The sequence below is a fragment of the Hippopotamus amphibius genome, chromosome 1 (genome assembly GCF_030028045.1).
Source record: "Hippopotamus amphibius kiboko isolate mHipAmp2 chromosome 1, mHipAmp2.hap2, whole genome shotgun sequence".
NCBI classification, from domain to species: Eukaryota; Metazoa; Chordata; class Mammalia; order Artiodactyla; family Hippopotamidae; genus Hippopotamus; species Hippopotamus amphibius.
In genome coordinates, this window is record NC_080186.1 from 218,700,647 (window position 1) to 218,720,797 (window position 20,151).

The 20,151-nt window shown below is 42.5% G+C and overlaps 1 protein-coding gene across 1 annotated transcript in view; it reads right to left on the reverse strand.

Annotated features, from left to right (window-relative positions):
* Positions 1–20,151, reverse strand: part of ARHGEF28 (Rho guanine nucleotide exchange factor 28) — a 296,643-nt gene that overhangs the window by 33,958 nt on the left and 242,534 nt on the right. Inside the window, 7 exon segments of the mRNA XM_057741127.1 lie at positions 2,865–2,965; positions 6,021–6,152; positions 9,279–9,461; positions 10,628–10,719; positions 11,758–11,936; positions 16,565–16,641; positions 18,227–18,481. Of these exon segments, the coding sequence (XP_057597110.1) occupies positions 2,865–2,965; positions 6,021–6,152; positions 9,279–9,461; positions 10,628–10,719; positions 11,758–11,936; positions 16,565–16,641; positions 18,227–18,481 (1,019 nt within the window).

Sequence of the window (20,151 nt, forward strand, 5' to 3'; positions counted from 1 at the left end):
ATGACCTCAGGGAAACCACTTCTCTCTCTCTAAACTCTTCCAGTGACTGTCTCATCCCAGACATCAAAGCCTATGGAGTGAAACCACCACTTGATGAGAGACGGCCCCCTCTTTGCAGACTTGGTATCTGAGATGCATGGCAACTTTCCACCTAGACATCCCTCAGAACACCCAGGGAAGATGGCCAAGGAGTGCTGCAGTCTCTAAGAGACACCATTTACCTCGTGCAAACCGTATTGGAAATAGAGCTCTCTGCGCCCAGGCTGACGTGTCTCCTGGGCCAGGCTTGCACCCTGGAGGCCCAATTTGGAAACTAGAGATCCTCATGCCCGGTCTCTAACTCACTTTGAGATTTACAAAGCCACAAGAGCCAGGGGCTGGGAGGAGAAACCAGACCCAGAGGTGACCCAAAGGGGAGGGCTCAGCGGGCCAGCTCCGGGTCCTCTCTCTCTCAGAGCTCACTGGGCCCATGCGTGAGCGCCTCTGCAGACACCCAGTCAGCAGAGGCCTTGAAAGAGGCCACAGGAGACCATGTTCTCCTGGGGGTGCATCTCTGCTTCACTCACTGCATCTGCACTGCACACTCTGAGGGCACATGTGGATGGTGAGGGTTCCAGTTTTCAGAACTCAACATGTGCCTATGTGTTTGTCGTCTCTCTTCTCTCATTAGAATGTAAGCCAACGAGTAGTAAGATTTCATCTGTGTATTCAGTGCTGTATCTGCAGACCTAGAAACGCTGCCTGGGTGTAACGGACACGCACACTCCATTCTATAGATAAAGAGTGAGCAGCCACTACGTGCTCCACACCTGAAGCTCTGGGGATCATCAGATTCCCTGCCCTCTGAGGGCCTACAGTCCCCTGCACACTGCTTGTGGTCTTGTCTGAGCAGCTTTAAATTGAAACCTCAAGAAATGGTTCTGAGACTCGTTGAATTCAATTAGTTCAGGCTGATGAGGCCAGGATGAGCTAGCCAGGCCTTTTCTTCCCTCCCCCCTCGCCCTTCCCCCACACTGCCCATGCAAGATTTCACTACTAAGCAGCACCGTGAACAGGGGAAGGACAAATAATGGGAAAGGAGATGAAGTTTAGTCAGATCTGTGCCCCACCCTCAGGAAGATAACAGGGGCTGAGAACCCCCGTTCTGTGGTTTTAGAGTTCTCTCTGCTCTTCTGGTTCTGTCCTTGCTCTACACTCCACTGCTTTTGTAATAAGAAGATCTATGGGATATAATTTTTATATTCTACAAATATTAGAAACATAGGAATGAGTTGGATTACGCTACTTATTCCCAAGTTACTTATTCCCAAGATCCACTAGGTTTGATAGGAGACAGGAATGTTGAGTGTCAGCTTTTTAATGGAGTTCGTCCGCCACCTTGTGGTGAATGTGCATAGCTGCAGCAAGTGGATAAACACGGGATGTTTTGCCATTTGGGTAACAAATTTGAAATTTTGAACAATTCTTGCAGAAATGCTTTTTTTTTTTTTTTAACCTTACCACATTAAGACAGATAATTACAAAATACCCATCACATACTTCTTTAAAGTGTCATTTCAAATGATCCTGCCCTATATGTCAGCTCATTTCGTTTCTCAAAATGAATGGCAAAATTTTCCAGGTAGGTTCATTCGAAGGGGACCCCGGACACTTAATCTCTTACCTGTGACTGAATCATGGAAGGGAAGCGCTTTAGGGGTGAAAGCCACCTCAGCTTTCCATTCAAGAGAAAGCTGTTCCTAACTCTCCCCACTACTTCCCTCCTCTAATAACATAAAAGCAGCTGGAAGCTGCAGACTTGAAAGTGAAGTCTGTCCTAAAAAAGGTGGAAGAGCAGGAATGTTTTAAGAAGAAATAAGTTAGAAAGCTTACAGTCAGAGTAAGTGGAGTAGAATCTAATGCCTTTTTTCATTTTTGGCCTGTGAAGTTTAAAAAAACACTAAATCACATCCATCTTTTCTATGGCTCTTAAAATATCTTTGGCTTCTCAGTCATACGTAATATATACAAAAATATGTATGATATACAAAACATTACATAAATAAAGATCTGACAGATGTCACTTTCCCACAGCAACACACAGTGGTATCTGGTAATGTGCTTAATTTGATTTTAGATAAAGTTAAACTCTTGAGCCCCAGATAATCCTGGGAAGGCCCACTAGCCACCTCCCAGAATCATATTCCTATTCCCTTTCTCTTTTCTGACATCTCCGTTTCCTTTGATGTTAACAGGAAATTTCATGCATTTAATTCTTAAAAGAGTGTGTTACAACCTATGTGTGTAGTACATGAAAAAAGAAGAGGCGTTTGCAACCACTCTGCCCCAAAGCATAAGTTGGTTAGGCTGATGACAAGTCTATCACAAAAAGGCAGCTGACCATAGGGTGGTGACAGGAAAACAGTTGGAAAGAAGAGGAAGGTAAAAAGAAAGTGAAGAAGCCAGAATATTCCAAAGTCAAAATTATTTCTGCCACTTTAGCGCCACCTGGTTGCATAAGGGCCTGGATGCGCAGGAGCACCTCTCAGCCAAGAGTTGCTAAATGTAGTGGGTGAAAAGCTCGAGGTTTGCAGGGCGGAAAGCGAGACCAGAAGCAAGAGCGCAGACACACAAATAAACATTTGAGTTTTCAATCGTTTTAATAAACTTTTCATTTGTTTCTTGGTTTACACCTACACAATATCAGAAAAGCAAGAACATTTTAAGAAGAAAAAAGTCAGAAAGTTTAAGTACGAATATGGAAACTGAGAACAATGCAGGAAAACACTTGCGTACTATTCACTGCCGTGGACAGACCAGAAGCTGAGGTTGTTTTATCACATAAAGTAACCGGGGCTGTTTACCAACAAATCAGTTCACAATACCTTCTCCCCCGCATCAGAGACTGCCAGGTCGGTTCCCACACCCTGGGTCCCGGGATCCACATCCCAACAGCCTCTTCCTCCTGTCCCTTCTGTGACTAGTGCTGGAAGCACACCATTGAGACAGAAACAAAAAGGACATCATCAAACATCAGCCAGCGGACTGGGTTCTTTGTACACAGCTGACACACAGTCCAAGATAAGAAACATCACAACATCACATGTATCGAATATTCTTATACGAGGTGCTAAAACAGTACAGAGCAAAGTGCAGAGTCCCTGCCCCCAGGGAGCTTACATGCTAGTAGATCCCAAACTGACCCACAGCAGCCACCGTCACGCATCTTTTTACTTCTCTTTCTTTCTAGCGGAGAGATGTCTGTGTGATGTTTGTGGTACCAAAGGGGTAGGATTCTGCATCTCGCTTTCACTAAATAGGGAAAGCCACCTGGGGAGGGTCAAATTGAGAACAGGCACTGCAGAAGAAAAGCAAGGGCTGACAGGCCAGGTCTAAGGAGACAGGTCTAGCAAAGTCTCCCTTAGGGCTGCTACAAGAGCAGCAGACCATAAACAAGGTTAGAAGGGAGGCGTCCAATGGCAGGAATGAAACAGCTTTTGAAGCAGGTAAAGATGGCTAATACTTTATGAGCTCAGAGTCATACAAACTGAGAAGCTGTCCTCATCTCCAATAACTTATTTTTAAAATAATTTCCAAGTGTGTTTTCTCCCTCACAATTCTTGCTTATGCTATAAATTCACAAATACTGTAAGTGCTGTATATTTAACATATGAAAACACAGAAATATTTCTAGTCCAGAAATAGGTTTAAGTACCAAATATAGATTTCACTCCATCCATTAAATCTCCATTGGTGGGATTTTCTTTCTTTCTTTACCCATATGAACTCAGTTAAAATTTATACCACGCTCAGCTTGCACAAATTAAAACTAGACTTTCCAAAGCCCTTTCACACACAGAGTTTCATTGGAACCATGTCCAATCAGGACCCTGGTGGAATAGACAGTCACTTTGTGACACTGTTTATAATTTTTTCCCCAGTGCTATCTTGAAACTTTATTTCTGATGAAGGAAATACATTTTTTTTCTTTATTTAAATTAATTAGAAAACACTTAAATCTTTGGGAAATGAGCGTCCTCTAAGATTCCAAAGGCCTCTTTTATTACAAAGAAATTTTTGTTTAAGCAGAAACAGCTCCAAAATATACCAGCTAAAAATTAAGTTCATTTTGCCCCAGCTAATCGACATTTCTTCCCTATAGTGAATGAACATTTTATAGAGATTTTTCTGTCATTAAAAAAATGATTCCACTCTTAGGTATTATTCTTCACTCTTAGAGAGATGCCAAAAGCATTACCAAAAAATGAGCCATTCTCTCTCTCATTCCCCTAACAGATACGAGGACCATCAAATGAGGAAAGAGGCTGGTGGTAAGGCAAACGAAGGCAGAAGAGTGGCCTGGATCAGGTCCTCTGCTCCTGTATTCTACTTCAGAGTGGACAAGAGGGTCTTCGTAATTTCACAGGAAGAAGATGATAGCTGTCCACCTGATTAAGTATTTCGGGGACTAAAAATGGAGGGCCTTGCTTGGTCTGTAACCTCAGACCGACATGGGCCTGACTTAGAAGGACCCAGTCCTCGAAGTCAATCACCCAACCAAACCATCCAGTTACAGACCTTCGAATAGGATAGTGCTTTTCACCTTCGTCAGCTCTATAAAGAGAATCGGACTCTTGTAGCACCGTGTTCCAATCCAGCCCAGCGCTAAACCCCAGCACAAAACGAAACCCCAGCAAGCTGCCCCTCCTCTACGTGAACCCTGACATCAGGCCGCTGTACACGGCCTCTCGATGGTTCTAGCAGATGTCAGGGGAGATGAGGATACAGACAGGGAGAGCCTTCGTTGGCTGGCCTGACGGGAGGTAGGTGCGGCCTGCGCTCTGAGCAGCTGCAGGAGCTGCGCGGAGCCTGTCCAGCTGTCCCTGGGCTGAGGCTGAGGGCGGCAGATCCCTACACATATTTTTAGCTAGAACTTCCTCAATGGCATAATGAGGCTCTTCTTTAAAAAGGAAATCACCCGGGGCAGTACAACTCCCCCGACGAATCTGGGCTCTGTCAAAATGAAAAACATATGTGCACATTCTGAAAATAGAAACCCCGGATTAGATAAAGTAGAACTTAAGAGGGGAAAATAATTATTAGTGCTGGTTAAAAAAAATGTATAGAATTTAAAAACTGTACTGGTTCCATGTATCTTAATTAACCAAGGGATGCTGTTAAAGAAATTCTAAGACAATTTAATCCTCCAATCTCCAGCTACTAAAGACATTTTATCTTGTGCACAGAAGACCTGGTGGAAGCAAGCTTTTTAATCACCAGGACATAATTAAAACGATATCCTTTATGGTCCTATCTCAGAAACCTCTAGGGAACTAAATATTTAGCTCACAACTATATATATAATATAATTAGGTTCTGAGAAATTACCAAAATCAATTCGCTACATTCTATTTTTCTGTATTGAAAATCTACTGAAACACTGTTTCATAAATGAATTCTGACCTCAATTAAAGTGTATGACAACAGTGATCAAGAATCTTTTGGCACTTCTGCCTTTAACCACAACACCAAACCTCAGGTGGGTGTGTGTCTGCGCGCGTGTGCGCATGTCTGTGTATGTACATGTGCGCATATATGTACTAGATTCTAGTTTTCTGAGTTATGTTTTCTCAGTTGACAATATGAGATTACTATAAGTAAAGGACCTATTCTTTAATGAACTGCAGAATTCTTTAATGAATTCTTTTACACTTTTTAATTCTCCAAAAAATCAAAAAGTATAAAAGCTCTGTATTCGGTAAATCATAGCAAATACGAGGCAGAGTAGAGTTTGGGGAAGGCACACCGCTTGCCTGGGTAACAGCAGTATAACCTACCAACTACTCTAAGTTCTTGTCCTTGGAACACCAGTGTCATCATTACAGGTAAAGTAGGCTAGCATATTTATTCTTAGGTATTTTCTAAAGAAAACATTCAGTACCCTCCAAATCAGGACAGAGTCGTTGCCTTCATTTTATGTGCCCACTATATGCTCCAGGGACTGTGCCCAGGCTCACTGCAAAGGCCACACGCTCACTTACAAGCAGTAGGTGATCCCGGTGCATCCCGAGAACTGAGCACATCCGGTAAAGCAGATTCTCTACAACCTTCCTCAGGTGACTGACACGTATCGCTCAGCTGGGAGGCCTTCACTGCAACTTGCAGGCTCTCAGCTAAGGAGCAGGAGGAAAACAAAGGAAATTAAAAACAGACACACACATACATACACACACACAGTTCAGGGGTTGGCAAACTGTATTTGACCTGCATCTGTTATGGCCCAGGAGCTAAAAACAGCCTTTACCTTTTTAAAGAGTTGTTAAAATACACACACATGCACAAAGAAGATTGTGTTTCCAAAGCTGAATATGGCCTGCAGAGCCTAAAATATTTACTATCTGGTCCTTTACAGAAAAAGTTTACCAACCCGAAATCTAGACCAATACTTTTAGCATCATTTTATGATCTCTATTAATTCTCTATTAATTCAATTTTTAAAAAGCTCACATTATAAAAATAACTCAAATGCAACTTTCAGTAAATTAGTATGCTAAAAAAAAACTTCCCGAAATTTGATTAATTTAAATATGATTTCAGGCCTCAGGATTTTAAAACTTACTACTCAGAAATATTAGCTATTCTTCAAAAGAGTATTTCCCCAGACGTGCCTTAAATAAAATACAGATTCCCAATCCTCACCCTAGACCTACTGGATCAGATTCTCCAAAGGAGAAAACAGGGCATTTGAATTTTAAACGAGCACCAAAGGCTACTCTTAGGATCTGGTAAGACTGGGAAACACCACACCAAGAAAGTCAAGTTTTTATTCACAATTAAAAGCTTGCAATTGGTATGTAGAATAGTATAATTCTGAGGACTCCACAAATATTTCTAATACACTCTGTTCAGTGATTCAATTTAGCAACTACTCATTCAGCACCTACTCTGTTCTGGGGGCCACTGGGCATCTGTTAACTAATAAGGAAAGTGTGCAGACTGGAGCTGGAAAGAGACACATACAATTAACTCTACTACAGGGCAGTGTACCGTCAGTGCCATCTACCATACAGGTATCAGAGCATCACAAAATGCCCAGCAGCGCAGACTAAAATTGAGAGTAGGTGATAAAGACAACATCAAGGATAATGAGACGGTCCCTGGTCTGTGTCAACCCATTTGAAAGTCCTTCTGGCTTTATTTCTAAAATCTACCTTGCCTCTGCCCACTTCTCTCTACTTGCATTGCCAGTAGTCCTAGTCTAGACTGAGGCCCCAGCCTCTCTCACCTCAGCCTCTGTAACCACTTCCTAACAGTCTCCAGGCAAACTAGTCTCCTTCCAGTTTTGTTTTCCATTCAGCAGCCTGCATTCTTTTCAAGACACAAATAACATCATGCTACACCCCCGATTAAAAGCCTCCACCAACTAACTTTCCATTGATTTTGGAATAAAATCTCTCTCTCTCTCTCGTTTTTAAACCACAGTCTACAAAGATCTGGTCCCTGCCCACCCATAGCAGCCTCCTCTGTCCCCTGTCACCTGGCCTTCCTTCTTTCATTGAACATGCCAAGCCCATTCCAGAGGCAGGGCCTATGTGCTCACGTTCTCTCTGCCCAGGAATGGTCCTCCCTCAGATCTCCAAACAGCTGGCTTCTCATCTTTCAATTCTCACCTCAAAACATAATCTCAGAGCAGTCTTTCCTGACCTCTCTACAGCAAAGCCTTACCCTCATCCAACCCCATTATCTTATTTTCTTGTGACTTTCTGAAATTACCTTGTTTCTTTGTGCATTGTTTATCTTTCCCAACTAGAAGTTTTTAGGAAAGCATTACTGTTTCCTTAATTGGCACCAACAATAGTGCACACAGTAGGTAGATGCTGAATGAATATTTGATGACTAAATGAGTAAGAGATTCCATCAGTGGACTCCACTTCAGACAACCTCTATGCCCTCCTTAAGACCTCAGTTTCTTCAACTGTGAAATAGATACAATAGATGTCATCATTTCTAAATTCTCTTCCACATGTAATGTTCTGAGGTTCTAAGTCAGAACTTGGCAAGTGTTTTCTGCAAACGACCAGACAGTAAATATTTTAGGCTTTGTGGGCCATACAGTTTCTGTTGCAACTATTCATCTTTGCCATTGTAGCAAAAAAGCAGCCCCAGACAATATGAAACAGGCAGGTATGGTTGTGTTCCAATAAAACTATAGCTATGAAACAGGCAGTGGGAGGTGGGAGGTGGGCTGCGTTTATTCCGTGGTCTATAATTTACCAACCCACGTGCTGAATGACAGCATTCCCGGCCACTCTCAGGTGGTGGCTCTTTTATCTCCTAAATCATCTAACCCTATTGTCACTTCCAGACTATTAGCCCCATTTCCTCCTCAAACCTGTTTTCCCCTTGAAGTTCATGCCACCAGATTATACCACTCACTGGCCCTCCGGGCTGCCATTCATCTACAGACTCCTCAACAACATGGCACCCGGTGCAAGTTCTCTCGCCTCCCCCAGTGCTACTCTTGTCAAAATTCTCTGTAATTTCAATTCGGTGAACATAGTTCTTCAACATCCTGGCCTCTCTCATCTCCCGAATGTTTTTCGCTTCAGTGATTTTGTCCTCCACCCTACCTCAGCCACCACTCCCACGGTTATGCCCTAGACTTTGTTATTCTCCACCCAGTACTCAGAGGGTTCCTTCTAAAACACAAATCAAGTCATTCCTCTACTGCAAACTCTATACTGCTTCCCATCTCACTTCGAATGAAATTCTGAGTGCTCACCTTGATCCGGTCCATGAAATCTGAGTCCTAGGTAACTCTGACTCATCTCCTATCACTCTCCACCCCTAGTCACTCTCTCAGCACTGTCCACCCTGCTGTTCCTCAAACGAGCCTGGAACTCACCTGCCTCAGGGCATTTGCACCTGCTGTCCTCTACACCTGGAACATTCTTTCCCCAGATATCTACTTGGCTTTCTCACTTCCTTTTTCTCTGCTCACACATCACTGTATCAAAAAGGCCTTCCCTGGTCATTCTATCAAAAATAAAACCTCCCCAACCCCATCACTCTCTATTCCCCTGACCCTTACTTTTCTTCTTAGCACTTGAACCAAACTGATATTTTTAAAATACATTTTGCTGTTTCTGGAAGAAGCAAGGACTCTGTTTTTGAAGAGTAAGGCCTTTGTCTTATTCTGCTGTGTCCTCAGCGTCAAGACCGCAGCACATGGTATACAGCAGCTGCCCAAAAAACATTTTATGAATGTGTTGAACCAAATCCTTTTGGAAGCAACTTACCTTCTTTCAGTGCTGCTGCCAGTAATGAGGCTGCCTGGGGAGGCTCTCCAGGGTCCGGTTTAATGAGGAGGTGGGGCTCTAGATGGACATCATCAAAACCACTCAGTTCTCCAAGTTCAGCATAGATATGCAGCTTCTCTTCCAAATATGTGCAAATTTGTTGGTCTTGGTTACTGAGTATTTCTAAGGAATAGTATTTACCATTGAAAGTTATCACACGAATACAACGGACGAAAATCCAAGCTCTTAGATACAGATGTTGCTAATTAGCAAGCGATACACTGAACAAGTCAAGTACAAGTTGCTGGGTGGGACAAACCTAGCTTCAGATCCTAACTATTCTACTTGGTGACGGCAGCTTCCAGCAAATGATTAACATCTCTGAGCTTCCATTGTCCTTTCTGTAAATTTGTTGCGCTCAATAATAAATGTTCATTTTCTTTCCCATTCCCCTAATTCCAGAAAACCTTGCAAAGCCAATCTTTGTTTATTCAGGCTGTTTTCTATTAAGACTAAACATGAAGCTCAGGAATGAAAACTGAGACGGCACCGACCACGATGAGCGCTTCCCACAAGGGAAAACAATGCAAAGCCTGGAACTGCTCGGCCATCAGCCAGTCCTGGTCAAAACCAAACATACCGGTTTACGTTTTTGTTTCTCAACATCCAATTTCTTTAACCATCTTCGCGTGCATCATCTTCCCCTAATTTCAACAAGTCACAGAATTCTTAGAGCTTAAAGGGACCCTAACCAGCAGTGAACCCAGGGGTTCTCCGTCTGCCTCAGGTTCACCGAGGGAGAGTTTAAAATACTGATGTCTACAGCCCACTGCCCGCAGATTCTTGGTGAACTGACTGAGGGGGGGGCCCAGGCATCAGCATTCTTAAAGACCTCCTCAGTGAATCACTGAGCTCCTCTAATTTCCTTTACTTCGCAGATTGGGAAACTGAGGACCAACCGTGGGACCTAACAGTGCTGACAACTACACTCGAAACGCTAGAGCACAGCTCCAGTGCCCGTCTGCACCAAACTGCCCACAACTGCTGTTATGTTAAATGCAGAATTTTAAAAATATACTTTTAATCACTAAGGAGGGAGGAGTCATTTTATTTGAGCACTTTTAGTGCCGGTAGATAGACAGATGATAGATAGATAGGTATAGATATAGATAGCTGGGTATGCATATATGTATGTATTTTTTGGAGAGTGGTTGGGGTGGGCCTTAGATGCACAAAATTAATCATTTAGTCATAACCTCCCATTCATAACACCTGGGCTTTCCCAACCTCCAAGGAGAACCGCACAACCAGGGAACCAAACTGACATTTTTAGAATGCCTGCACTATACCTTGACATTGCTGAATTCTGGCCACTCTGGCTTCAGCTTTCCGCCTCTCTTCATCAGACTCACTTGTTCTTCCCCCTTCTTCTTCTGGGCAACTTTAAAAGACAATAGTCAAGAGAGACAACTGAAACCAAATCCAAGTATCTTTAGGTTCATTAGAAAGACATGGGAACTTGGCAGCAGAATGATTCGGAGAAGAAAAATTCAGCATAAAGAGAATTCATCATGCCCCCTGGCCAAGAGATTTGGTTTTCTTGAGTATATAATGGACCTTGCATAATATAACATAACTCTCAAAGTCAGCAGTTTAGGATGACTCAAATATTCCAACTAACACACACATACACAAACATACACTCATACATGCACACAATACCAACACCAGCAGCAGGTACAACTAAAATCATAACTTTTGCTATCTACTGCATTTGGGCACTTCCACCTTTAATGAAGGTAGAGTAGAGAGACTGGAGGGGATGGCGGTAGGGTGCCAGGTTGGGTGGGGTGCAGTGGAGGTGAAGGAATTTTATACATCATCTTTCAAGATCTAACGAATCAAATTACCATTAAGAATAAGCACCCTCACACCCCCATTTATAAAAACTGTCTTTGCGCAAGTAATGAGGGGTAAGTTGACAGAGCACACTTAGATCTGCCAATCTAAAAATGTTTACTGAATGATTCTTCAGAATTAGGGACACACAGAAACACAAGACATGGTCCCTGCCCTCAAGGAGCTTCCAATCTAATAACCAAACATATATACATAAAAAATAATAATAGCTACAGGGCAGTAGGTGAAAAGCACCAAATAAATGCTCTGAGAGCAGGTATTAAGGAATTTCCAGTAAGGAAGAGACCAGGGGAACTGAAGAGATCTTCATGAAGGAGGTGAGACACGGAACTGCACCGAGATGGGCAGGATTCACACAGGCAGAGGGAGACGGGGCGTTAGAGGCAGGGAGGCATAGAGCACAGAGGTGTGGGTGAGGGGCTACTGCAGGTGAGGGCAGGGGGCGGGGAGCAGACCCTTCTGGCTGAGGCTGAGTTTTCATGCAGGGGAGACACAGTCAGAATATTTTCCCCAATGGAACAAGTCTCTTCCCTCAATAATGGACAGAAGGAAATGTTACCTTTCTACTGCCTGTTGGATCCGTCTCATCCAGGTATTACGCTCCTCCTTGGAGTTGGTATGAATTTCATACATCTCAGGACCAGCAGATGAAGCACTGATCAGGAACATTCCTCTCTCCTCATTTGCCACTTCCCTAGCAATAAGCTTCTGAAGGGAAATAACTGACGGCTTCTGATCCTACAGAAAATAGGATGAGGTGCAGATGAAACAGTGTTCTATTTAAAGCAAGTGTCTCACAAAACACAGCAGCTTAGGAAAGCAACAGTATTAGGCAAATCTTATTTCACTTCAACCTTTTCAGATGAGCTGCGGAAGTTGATAAGCTCTCCAACGAAAAGGGTATGGCAAAGAGAGGATGGAAGAAGAGGATACAGGACAATGTTTGTCCTTAAGAACTGGTGGCTTAAAAGGATATTGACAGAACAATTAGAGCATTAAGAAAAAAATACCAAAAAAGCTGTAGTCAGGGATGGAGAGATGTTTCTAGAAGGGCATGGTATAGGAAACAGTGTATCAAATATTACAGAGAGATTAAGAGGGTTGGAAGACCTAAAGAGTCCATTGGATTTGGCAGTTAACAGCAACACTGTTTCAACAAGGTGATGGGTACAGAACCCCAAGCACCAAAAAGTAAACTATAAAAATGAAAGGTAAGAATGGGGAGGCAAGACCTCAGAACCAATGTCTTCTGCTATTGTAGTACCGAGCACAATAGCCTCACTCCTACCTGCAAATGCCACTCGTCCCACCAACCAGGTGAGTCCCTGGTGGTCAGGAATGGGTCTAATTCATCCTCACATGCCTAACACATTGTTTTGAATAAAGCAGGCAATAAATGTCGGTAGCACTACATTTGGCATAATTCCATCAGAGAGAAATAGAAACAAAGTCTAAAATTTAGTATCCAAGCCATGCTTAAATCAACCTTTCTATTAACATTCACTGTGATCCTTCAATGCCCCATTCTAAGCACTGGGGATTCAAAGATGAATAAGACACTGATAATACTAATTCGGGTAGGTAACTATGGCTGAAAGAACAGCCAAGAGAATGCCTGCAGGATGAACAGTTTGGGGGCTAAATTCGAAGAATCTTCTTCGGTTTGTGGCTCCTACCACTGTTTACAGAGCTGGTTGCAGTGTGTGGTTTTGCTTCTCCCTCTTGGACTGAGCGACGCCTTTATCCAGAACACGCCACTCCATCCCTCCCTGCTGACTTCTTGGTGCTGACTTCTCTGCTTTCCCAGCATCACCCAGCTTTACCACAGTTGTGTGCAAGGGTATGACCAGAGCACCTCTTCATCCTCTCTTCATCCAATTCTTAAGAGTAGCAAATACAAAAACAAGCAACCCACGATGGGACAGACCACTGGTCTACCCTACCCAGTCCTGCTCGCTGCCTCTGCTTATGGAAGCAAAAGCCGCTTTGTGGCAGAGCTTTTGGAACGCTGCCCTTTCTACTTAGGGAGAGCCCCTGAGAACTGCTAACATCGCTTATTCGAATATGGATCTACTATCTAAGACCTTATCTGCTGTCCTTCTTGCAATGTACAGGTTTAGCTTCCTCAGCTTACAAGGTCAGTAGCCTCTGTACATAAAGAGGAGAATAGGTTTGAAACACACACACACACACACACACACGTACATATACTTAAACTAGTTGTTCAGTGTCACAGGAGAGGAGGTGGTGGTATCAGATATTTAAAAATGAAAAATAGATCAGTGTGTAGAAAGTAGCGTTAATTAAACCAGCACAGACCAGGAGGTATCAGGACATGACCATGATTATTCATACTAATCACACGTGGACACTAGAGATGATCAAAAATTCAAATTAAATCTCTAGGAATGGAGGTGACCTATCTACTTTGGAGACAGATGTCAAAAACTAGTGATGCAAGGGCCTAATTCAGCCTACAGAGAGGTTTTCCTTGTGCCATAGCACTTTAACAACAGATTTTCAAAAATAATTGCCAGTCTTTAAAAACTGAGCATTTGACTTTTTTTTAAACTCTAGATTTCTGGGTTTGGGGGGGAAGCGGAAAACTGGCATCCCTGGGCCCACATCCTCATTTTAAAACACAGGCGACAGCTGAGCCATCCCTGCCCTCTTTGAGAAAGGGCATGAACTCATCAGTTCATTGTGGTCCCTACCACTCTCTATCAGCTCCTTGACAGCAAGAGTCCAGTCCAGTTTACTCATTTACATTTCCTGCCCAATCCCTGTAGGCACTGGAGTTCACAACCTCTGCCCAAGGGAAAGAGGAAAAGGAACTGCTATCCTCAGCCTCACTGTTATACCATATCCATTGGTGATTCCACAGAGCGGCTGATTCTATTAGTGAATCATTCCATTCAGGATTCCACTGTGATAACAAGATCTTAAGGTCACTTCATACTGAACTTGCACATCTACACACTCACAATGTCTTTTCTTATTACTCATTCATTTTGAAATTATCTTCTTTGATATTCAAGAGCTCCTCCTAGACTCAGTATTCCAGGATTTAGTAAACACATGTACTTTTTCCTGCTCATTTTTAGAGTTGGCCCTACTCCAATTTCCAGAGTCCTCTTTAAAAAACAACAAAATTCTCTTGTAAGGAAGCTCTTCCAACCTCTGGCTACTTTCAGCTGCTTATCTTCTTCGCCATTTTCAAATTCATCATGTCTTCTGCAACATGTCGCAAGTTAAAAATGTACTAAAGAACATTTTCAAACAGCATGAGGAGAAGAACATCTTACCTATGGTCGTCAGCATGAAGATAACTTTCCAAAATACTACGGCGAGTACCAGGAAATCCAGACATTTGTATACCCCTGGCTAATGCATCAATTCTCTCAAGACGTTGACTATAAAGTATGATACCTGGGTTTGTGTCCACCAAATGTGCATGATGCAACCAAAAAGCAAAAGACTGAACAGCAGTGTGCATTGAATCTAAGAACAATGCTTTCTCTTTTGTTCCCTAACACTGACGAGGGCTTGACTGGCCTTTATGAAGGCCTTTATGTGTCAGACTAACAGCGTCAGGAAGCAGTATCAGCACCATCTCACTGTTATCCACAGCCAAACACACTCCACCAAGAGGACCCAAGTTGCGGCAGCCTCCGTTCTGGCATTCCGTGGCTTGCATTCCTAGTGTCCCACTTAATGGCAAATGTGGTCTCAGAGTGGCACAGATAACTCTTCAAGAGGTCATATAAGAGGAACAGATCCATATTTCAGGTCAGACTTTAAGTTGAGCATGACAACTTGATCTGAATCCATTTGTTTTTGCACGTTGTCCTAGAAGACAAGACAGCTGTCTTTATGCTGTGTCAAAGTTTTGACCCATCAGCAGGTCACTTGGCCTAAATATGACCCAAGAAGCAGGATTTGCTTCTCTTCTCAGTCTTTGCTTTTGAAGAAACTTTGTTTCTATAAAAATGTGGTGTGAATTTGTTTTCTCTTCCAGCATGGCCCTCACCACCACATAGGGCGAACAAAATGTTCCCACCTTCTTGCTTATTTTCTCTGTGTTCCTCCAGAATATCCAGGATAATAGCAGAAACAGGTTATCGGACAAATCAGTAGGTTGTCATGAAATCTGCAATATATACAGTTCAAATGGATCAGGGCCATGGAATTAGTTTAAGGCCTCTTGTTATCCTCTGGTGTAGCTTTGTGAAATAATCTCTGACCTTTACACAACTTGGCATCACGGTGCTGATCAGAGGCAATGTGTTGAGCAGGGTGAAGAAGCCTATTGGGCCAACCTGACAAGCACAGACAGACAGCTGAGACTCTGCTCCAGCCTCTTCCTCTTCCCCGGAAACCATCACTGGGCAGGCATCCTTCTTTGTTTTCTCTGAACAGCATAACATAAACGTCCTTAAGCTTTGAATTCGCCAAAACCAGTTGGCATTGAGGTTATCTGCCAATGGTACCCAAATATCCTATCAGTCAACGGATGATAAACACTAACATTGTAGAGAAGCACCATTATCCTGCCCACATGGGTACTGCATCTTAGATTCTTTCCTATAACAGGACCTGATGCTCCATGATGCTGACAAGGAGTTAACTGATGACATCTTCCATCTTTAAGCAAGTCACTATGGACAAGATGCTGTGTAAGAAATGCTATAAAATACTGGTTTTACTGCTAGTCGGAGTCGCACTCTATGCTGGCAAGGAGATTAACATAACACACTATAAAGATACGTGTTACACGAACAACCTTAGGAATTAGTAGCCACTATGGGAAAGTTAAGAAAGAACCCTCTTTATACTTTAGATACTAGGATGGTGTTCTCGTGTTTGGCAGAAGGACCATTATGAGTTATGAATGGAGTTGGCAACTGGTACAGCAGGGACCATCCGATGGGGATAGAGACAGTGAGGTGCCAGAAGTCACCTGCTGTTCCCAGCATTAACATTTGAGTTGCTGGGAAGTCAGGACTTGTGGGGGGAAGGGGTTTCTGGAGGAAAGACCAAGATAGCCAGACAGCAGAGGGTCCCCTTGTGGGGTTTAGGACGGTGCCTATTCACTAACCAGTAACAAAGTACTTCGATATTTTCACAACTGGTTAAATTGTTGCATCAGCTGACTATCAGTCCTGGTTGTGATAAATCAATGCATATCATGCTTGGTAAAGCCAGATGGATGCTTGTAACTGAACACAGTGATCTCTAATAAAGGGAATATACCACAGGCGTGATCTTGCCAATGACCACTTAATTTCACTAGGAATTTCTGGCATTTTTCAAGGAGATGTGGGATTAAACCAATTAAAATATTCATCACACGGCTGTATACTTACAACAGCTGCAAAGATGTATTTCTGGTCTTTTTCTTGTAAAAAGAGCAGCACATCAGTTAGAAGTAGAGCTAGGATATCTTCAAAGGAAAAAAAAATACTAGTATTAATGAATCAAACCACAATTCAAATGCCTTTATTAAAATTCTGATTTCATGTTTAAATAATTTAAACATATTAAAAATAAAAATACTAAGATTTAGTGTAATTGTAAAACTTTTATTAAAGTACCTAAATTATGATAGCCAAAGATATATTTTATAGTTAACTTAGTAGCTAAGCTGTGTGTAAGTGCATGCTTGTGTGTCACTGTCGGTACAGCCAAATCGCCAACGAATTTAATCTGTAGCTTTCAAAATGAAAGAAAAATATCCAATAAAAAAGAAGGTTCTAAGAGAATGGAGCAAACCCTTACTCTTAGAGCAAAAAAAAAGTGCTTAATTAAAAATGTTCACAGGCGGCTTCTGCCTTGAATTACCATACATACGAATCTGCCGTTTTGTTCCATCTGGATCTGAGGGAAGTCTGAGGTCCTACACCGTCCTTACATATTGTTCACAAGAAACCAGCTTCACTACACCACTAACATTCTAACACAAAGTTACCAAGATGTTCACTCCAAGAATTACTGACTAGATAAAGAGCAAACGACTTGGAGCAATAGGATCTACAGTCTGGGGTTAATATTTTAGTTGTGGTAAATATTCTAAGTGCGGTTGATGTTTAGTTGCAACACTGCAAGTTGCTGAGCAACAAGTTCCATTTTGGTCATTTGTTGCAAAGACCACCAAAACTTGATAATGCTCCAATAGGTAATAACGTTGGAGTATCTGGAATTTAACTCCCCTTCCTCTCATTGCTTACCTAAGGAAGATACTGACTGAGATGTATCAGAAACCAGGCCAGGCCAGTGGTGCTCAGCCTCGCCTGCACACTCACCTGGGCACTTTGAGCATCCCTATGCCTGGGCTTCATCCCCAGGCCAATAAAATCAGAACCTCTGGGAGGAAACTTGAGCATCAGTGAATTTTTTAAGCTCCAAGGGCCATTCTAGGGTTTTAAGTTGAGTGGCCAGTGTTGACAAAGCCTCAGGCAGGGTGCCAGCTACAGAATTATTCCTTAAGGATCAGGATAAATGGTTTTAGACTCTAACCAGATTAACAGTCAGGTTAATACCTGATGGTGAACAGCACACCAATGTCAACACGTATATTTATGTATTATATCACTCAGTACCAAAGACGTTTAGAGTTCATTTCTGCCCTTGATGGAGTGAGTCCCAGGCTGGCTGGGCACACAACAGGCACTGGGCATGGAGGTTTACTTCCTCACTTTCTACACACCACATTTGCCAGAATAATATTTCTGTGCCAACAATTAGCAGAATTCTCAGTTCCTGTGATTCAGATGTCACAAACCTAAAAACCCATACAATACACTGGAAGCCTTCTGCTTGGGGCAGCAAACTCCCCCCCAAAGCCCTGTAGCATGGGACACCTTTATCTACTGAAGTTTCCAACTTGGTCCTACAGGAATCTTTCCATTGATCCAGGGTTTGTGCATGTGCCTGCATCGTTGAACCATTTTTCTTTGGAAAAATCTGTCCTCTGTTAAATGAATAATGTGCATGAAAGAGTGGAAAGTGGTCTATTAAAGCCACAGTACCTTTGAAACGACCCGTAGCCGTTTTCCAATAAACAAGGCCATCGTACAACAGGGTCCTCTCTTTACTCAACAGCGCCTGCTTCCTAAACACGTGGCCATTTTTGAGCTTGGTGTATGTTTTGTTTTCAATCTTATTTAGGATCTCAAGCCATTTTTGTTTTTTCTCATATTCGCTGACTTTTAAATCCACGGCTGCAATCATGTCTTTAATTAAGCAAAGAGCTTTGCATAAGTCTTTCTGTTCTTCAGTGCTCTCTGCATGGGAAAAAGAAAGAACAACACGCAATAAGCCAGAGTTCCAAGGAAGACACTTTTTCTTTAGTTTTAAAATACAGTTAAATACATCATCCAAATAGCAAAATTCCATAACAAAAATATTGGATTAACTTCAAATATTCTACTATCGCTCTGTACCCCTCCTCCCCAAAAAAGATGGTTAAAATGTTTCATTAAGAAAATTTACTTAGATGCTTCAGCTGAAATATTGTGACAATTATGATATCTGAGTTCAACAGACTGGTCTGATCTTCCTGCTTAGAGCAGTGAATGTGTCATATTCCAAGTTAGGCCTTCCACCTTCCCGGACACAAGTAATCAAGCAATCCCCACACCAAGCTTCTTAGAACTTAACGTAAGCTACAAGCCCAAACTGGAGTCCTTTCACAAAAGGAAGCTGCAGGGTGATTTGTATGGACCCCAGACTCATTTAACTTCCTAGATCCCTCTCTCCATAAAAAAATAACACCCACAATTACAGTTTACAACTGCATTAGCATAAAGATTAATATATTAATATATATTAAAACATTTTTTTCAACCTAAAAAAATGGGACCAAGGCACTACACCAAGTGGGTAAGTCAGCCATGCTCATGGCAACAGAGTCAATAATCATCGAATCCAGCTGTTATTCTTTGAAATACTGGCCTAATCTCTTATCTCTAGATTATCTTAAGGAAAAACTCTGGAGGAGCTCCTTGGAACAGCCTCCTAGAGTTCCACATGAAACTAAATTGAGCTATTTTCTATATTTGATTTAAAAAAAAACTAGTTGATGTTTATTGAGGTGAATGGAACTGAAAGGGAAAGTTTCAGGAGGTCAGAAAATGCTAGAAGAAGAGGAGAAAAGAAAAACAGCAGAGAAAGTAAAAGATTCTCTAGAATCTAGAGCAGCAAAAATAAACACGCAGAAAGAGCAGTGAAATGAAATAAGAACAAGTCCTCCAAAGGGTCTAAACATTCCAGGCTCTAAATGTTTTAAATAGGCACATGAGGGCTTTGTCAGAAAACCAAGGAACAGATCAGGACACCTCCTGTCAACAAGGAAGATTTCCTCATTGCCCTCGAAAGAATACACTTTACTACTTCACTACACCCGTCACCCGACTCAGCAGCACCCCTCCCCACACACACCAAAAAAAAAAAAATATTCTTCTTTATAATGAGCATATTCATATACAGGAAGGTTGAGTAGAGAAAATCAAAGTTGAGTTACAAGGTGACTTAAAGGCCAAGATCAGGCTTCGAATCTTGTGACCTTCAGGGATACTTTATGGTCTTAGAACAGCTTGCAACGCAAAGTGCAGCAGCCTGGGCCCCACCTGGGAGTCTTGTTAGACATGCCCACCTCGGGTTCTGCCTCAGACCTACTGAATCAGAGTCTGCACGTAAACAAGGTCCTCAGGTGAAGGGTATCACTAATCAAGTTCCAAAAGCACTGCCATAAAGAGTCACGTGAACCAGTGTTCCCAGAAGCCAGAGAAAGAACTGGTTGGAGAGGTCTGACCTAACTGAGAAGGCAGTGTCCGTTCAGCCACTACAGCGGCCATGCCTGAGGAGCCAGAAATCACACTTCTCACTTCTGACACACTAAGGAGGCAATCACTGTCACGCATTCTACTCAGAATCTGGCATGGGATGATTCTTG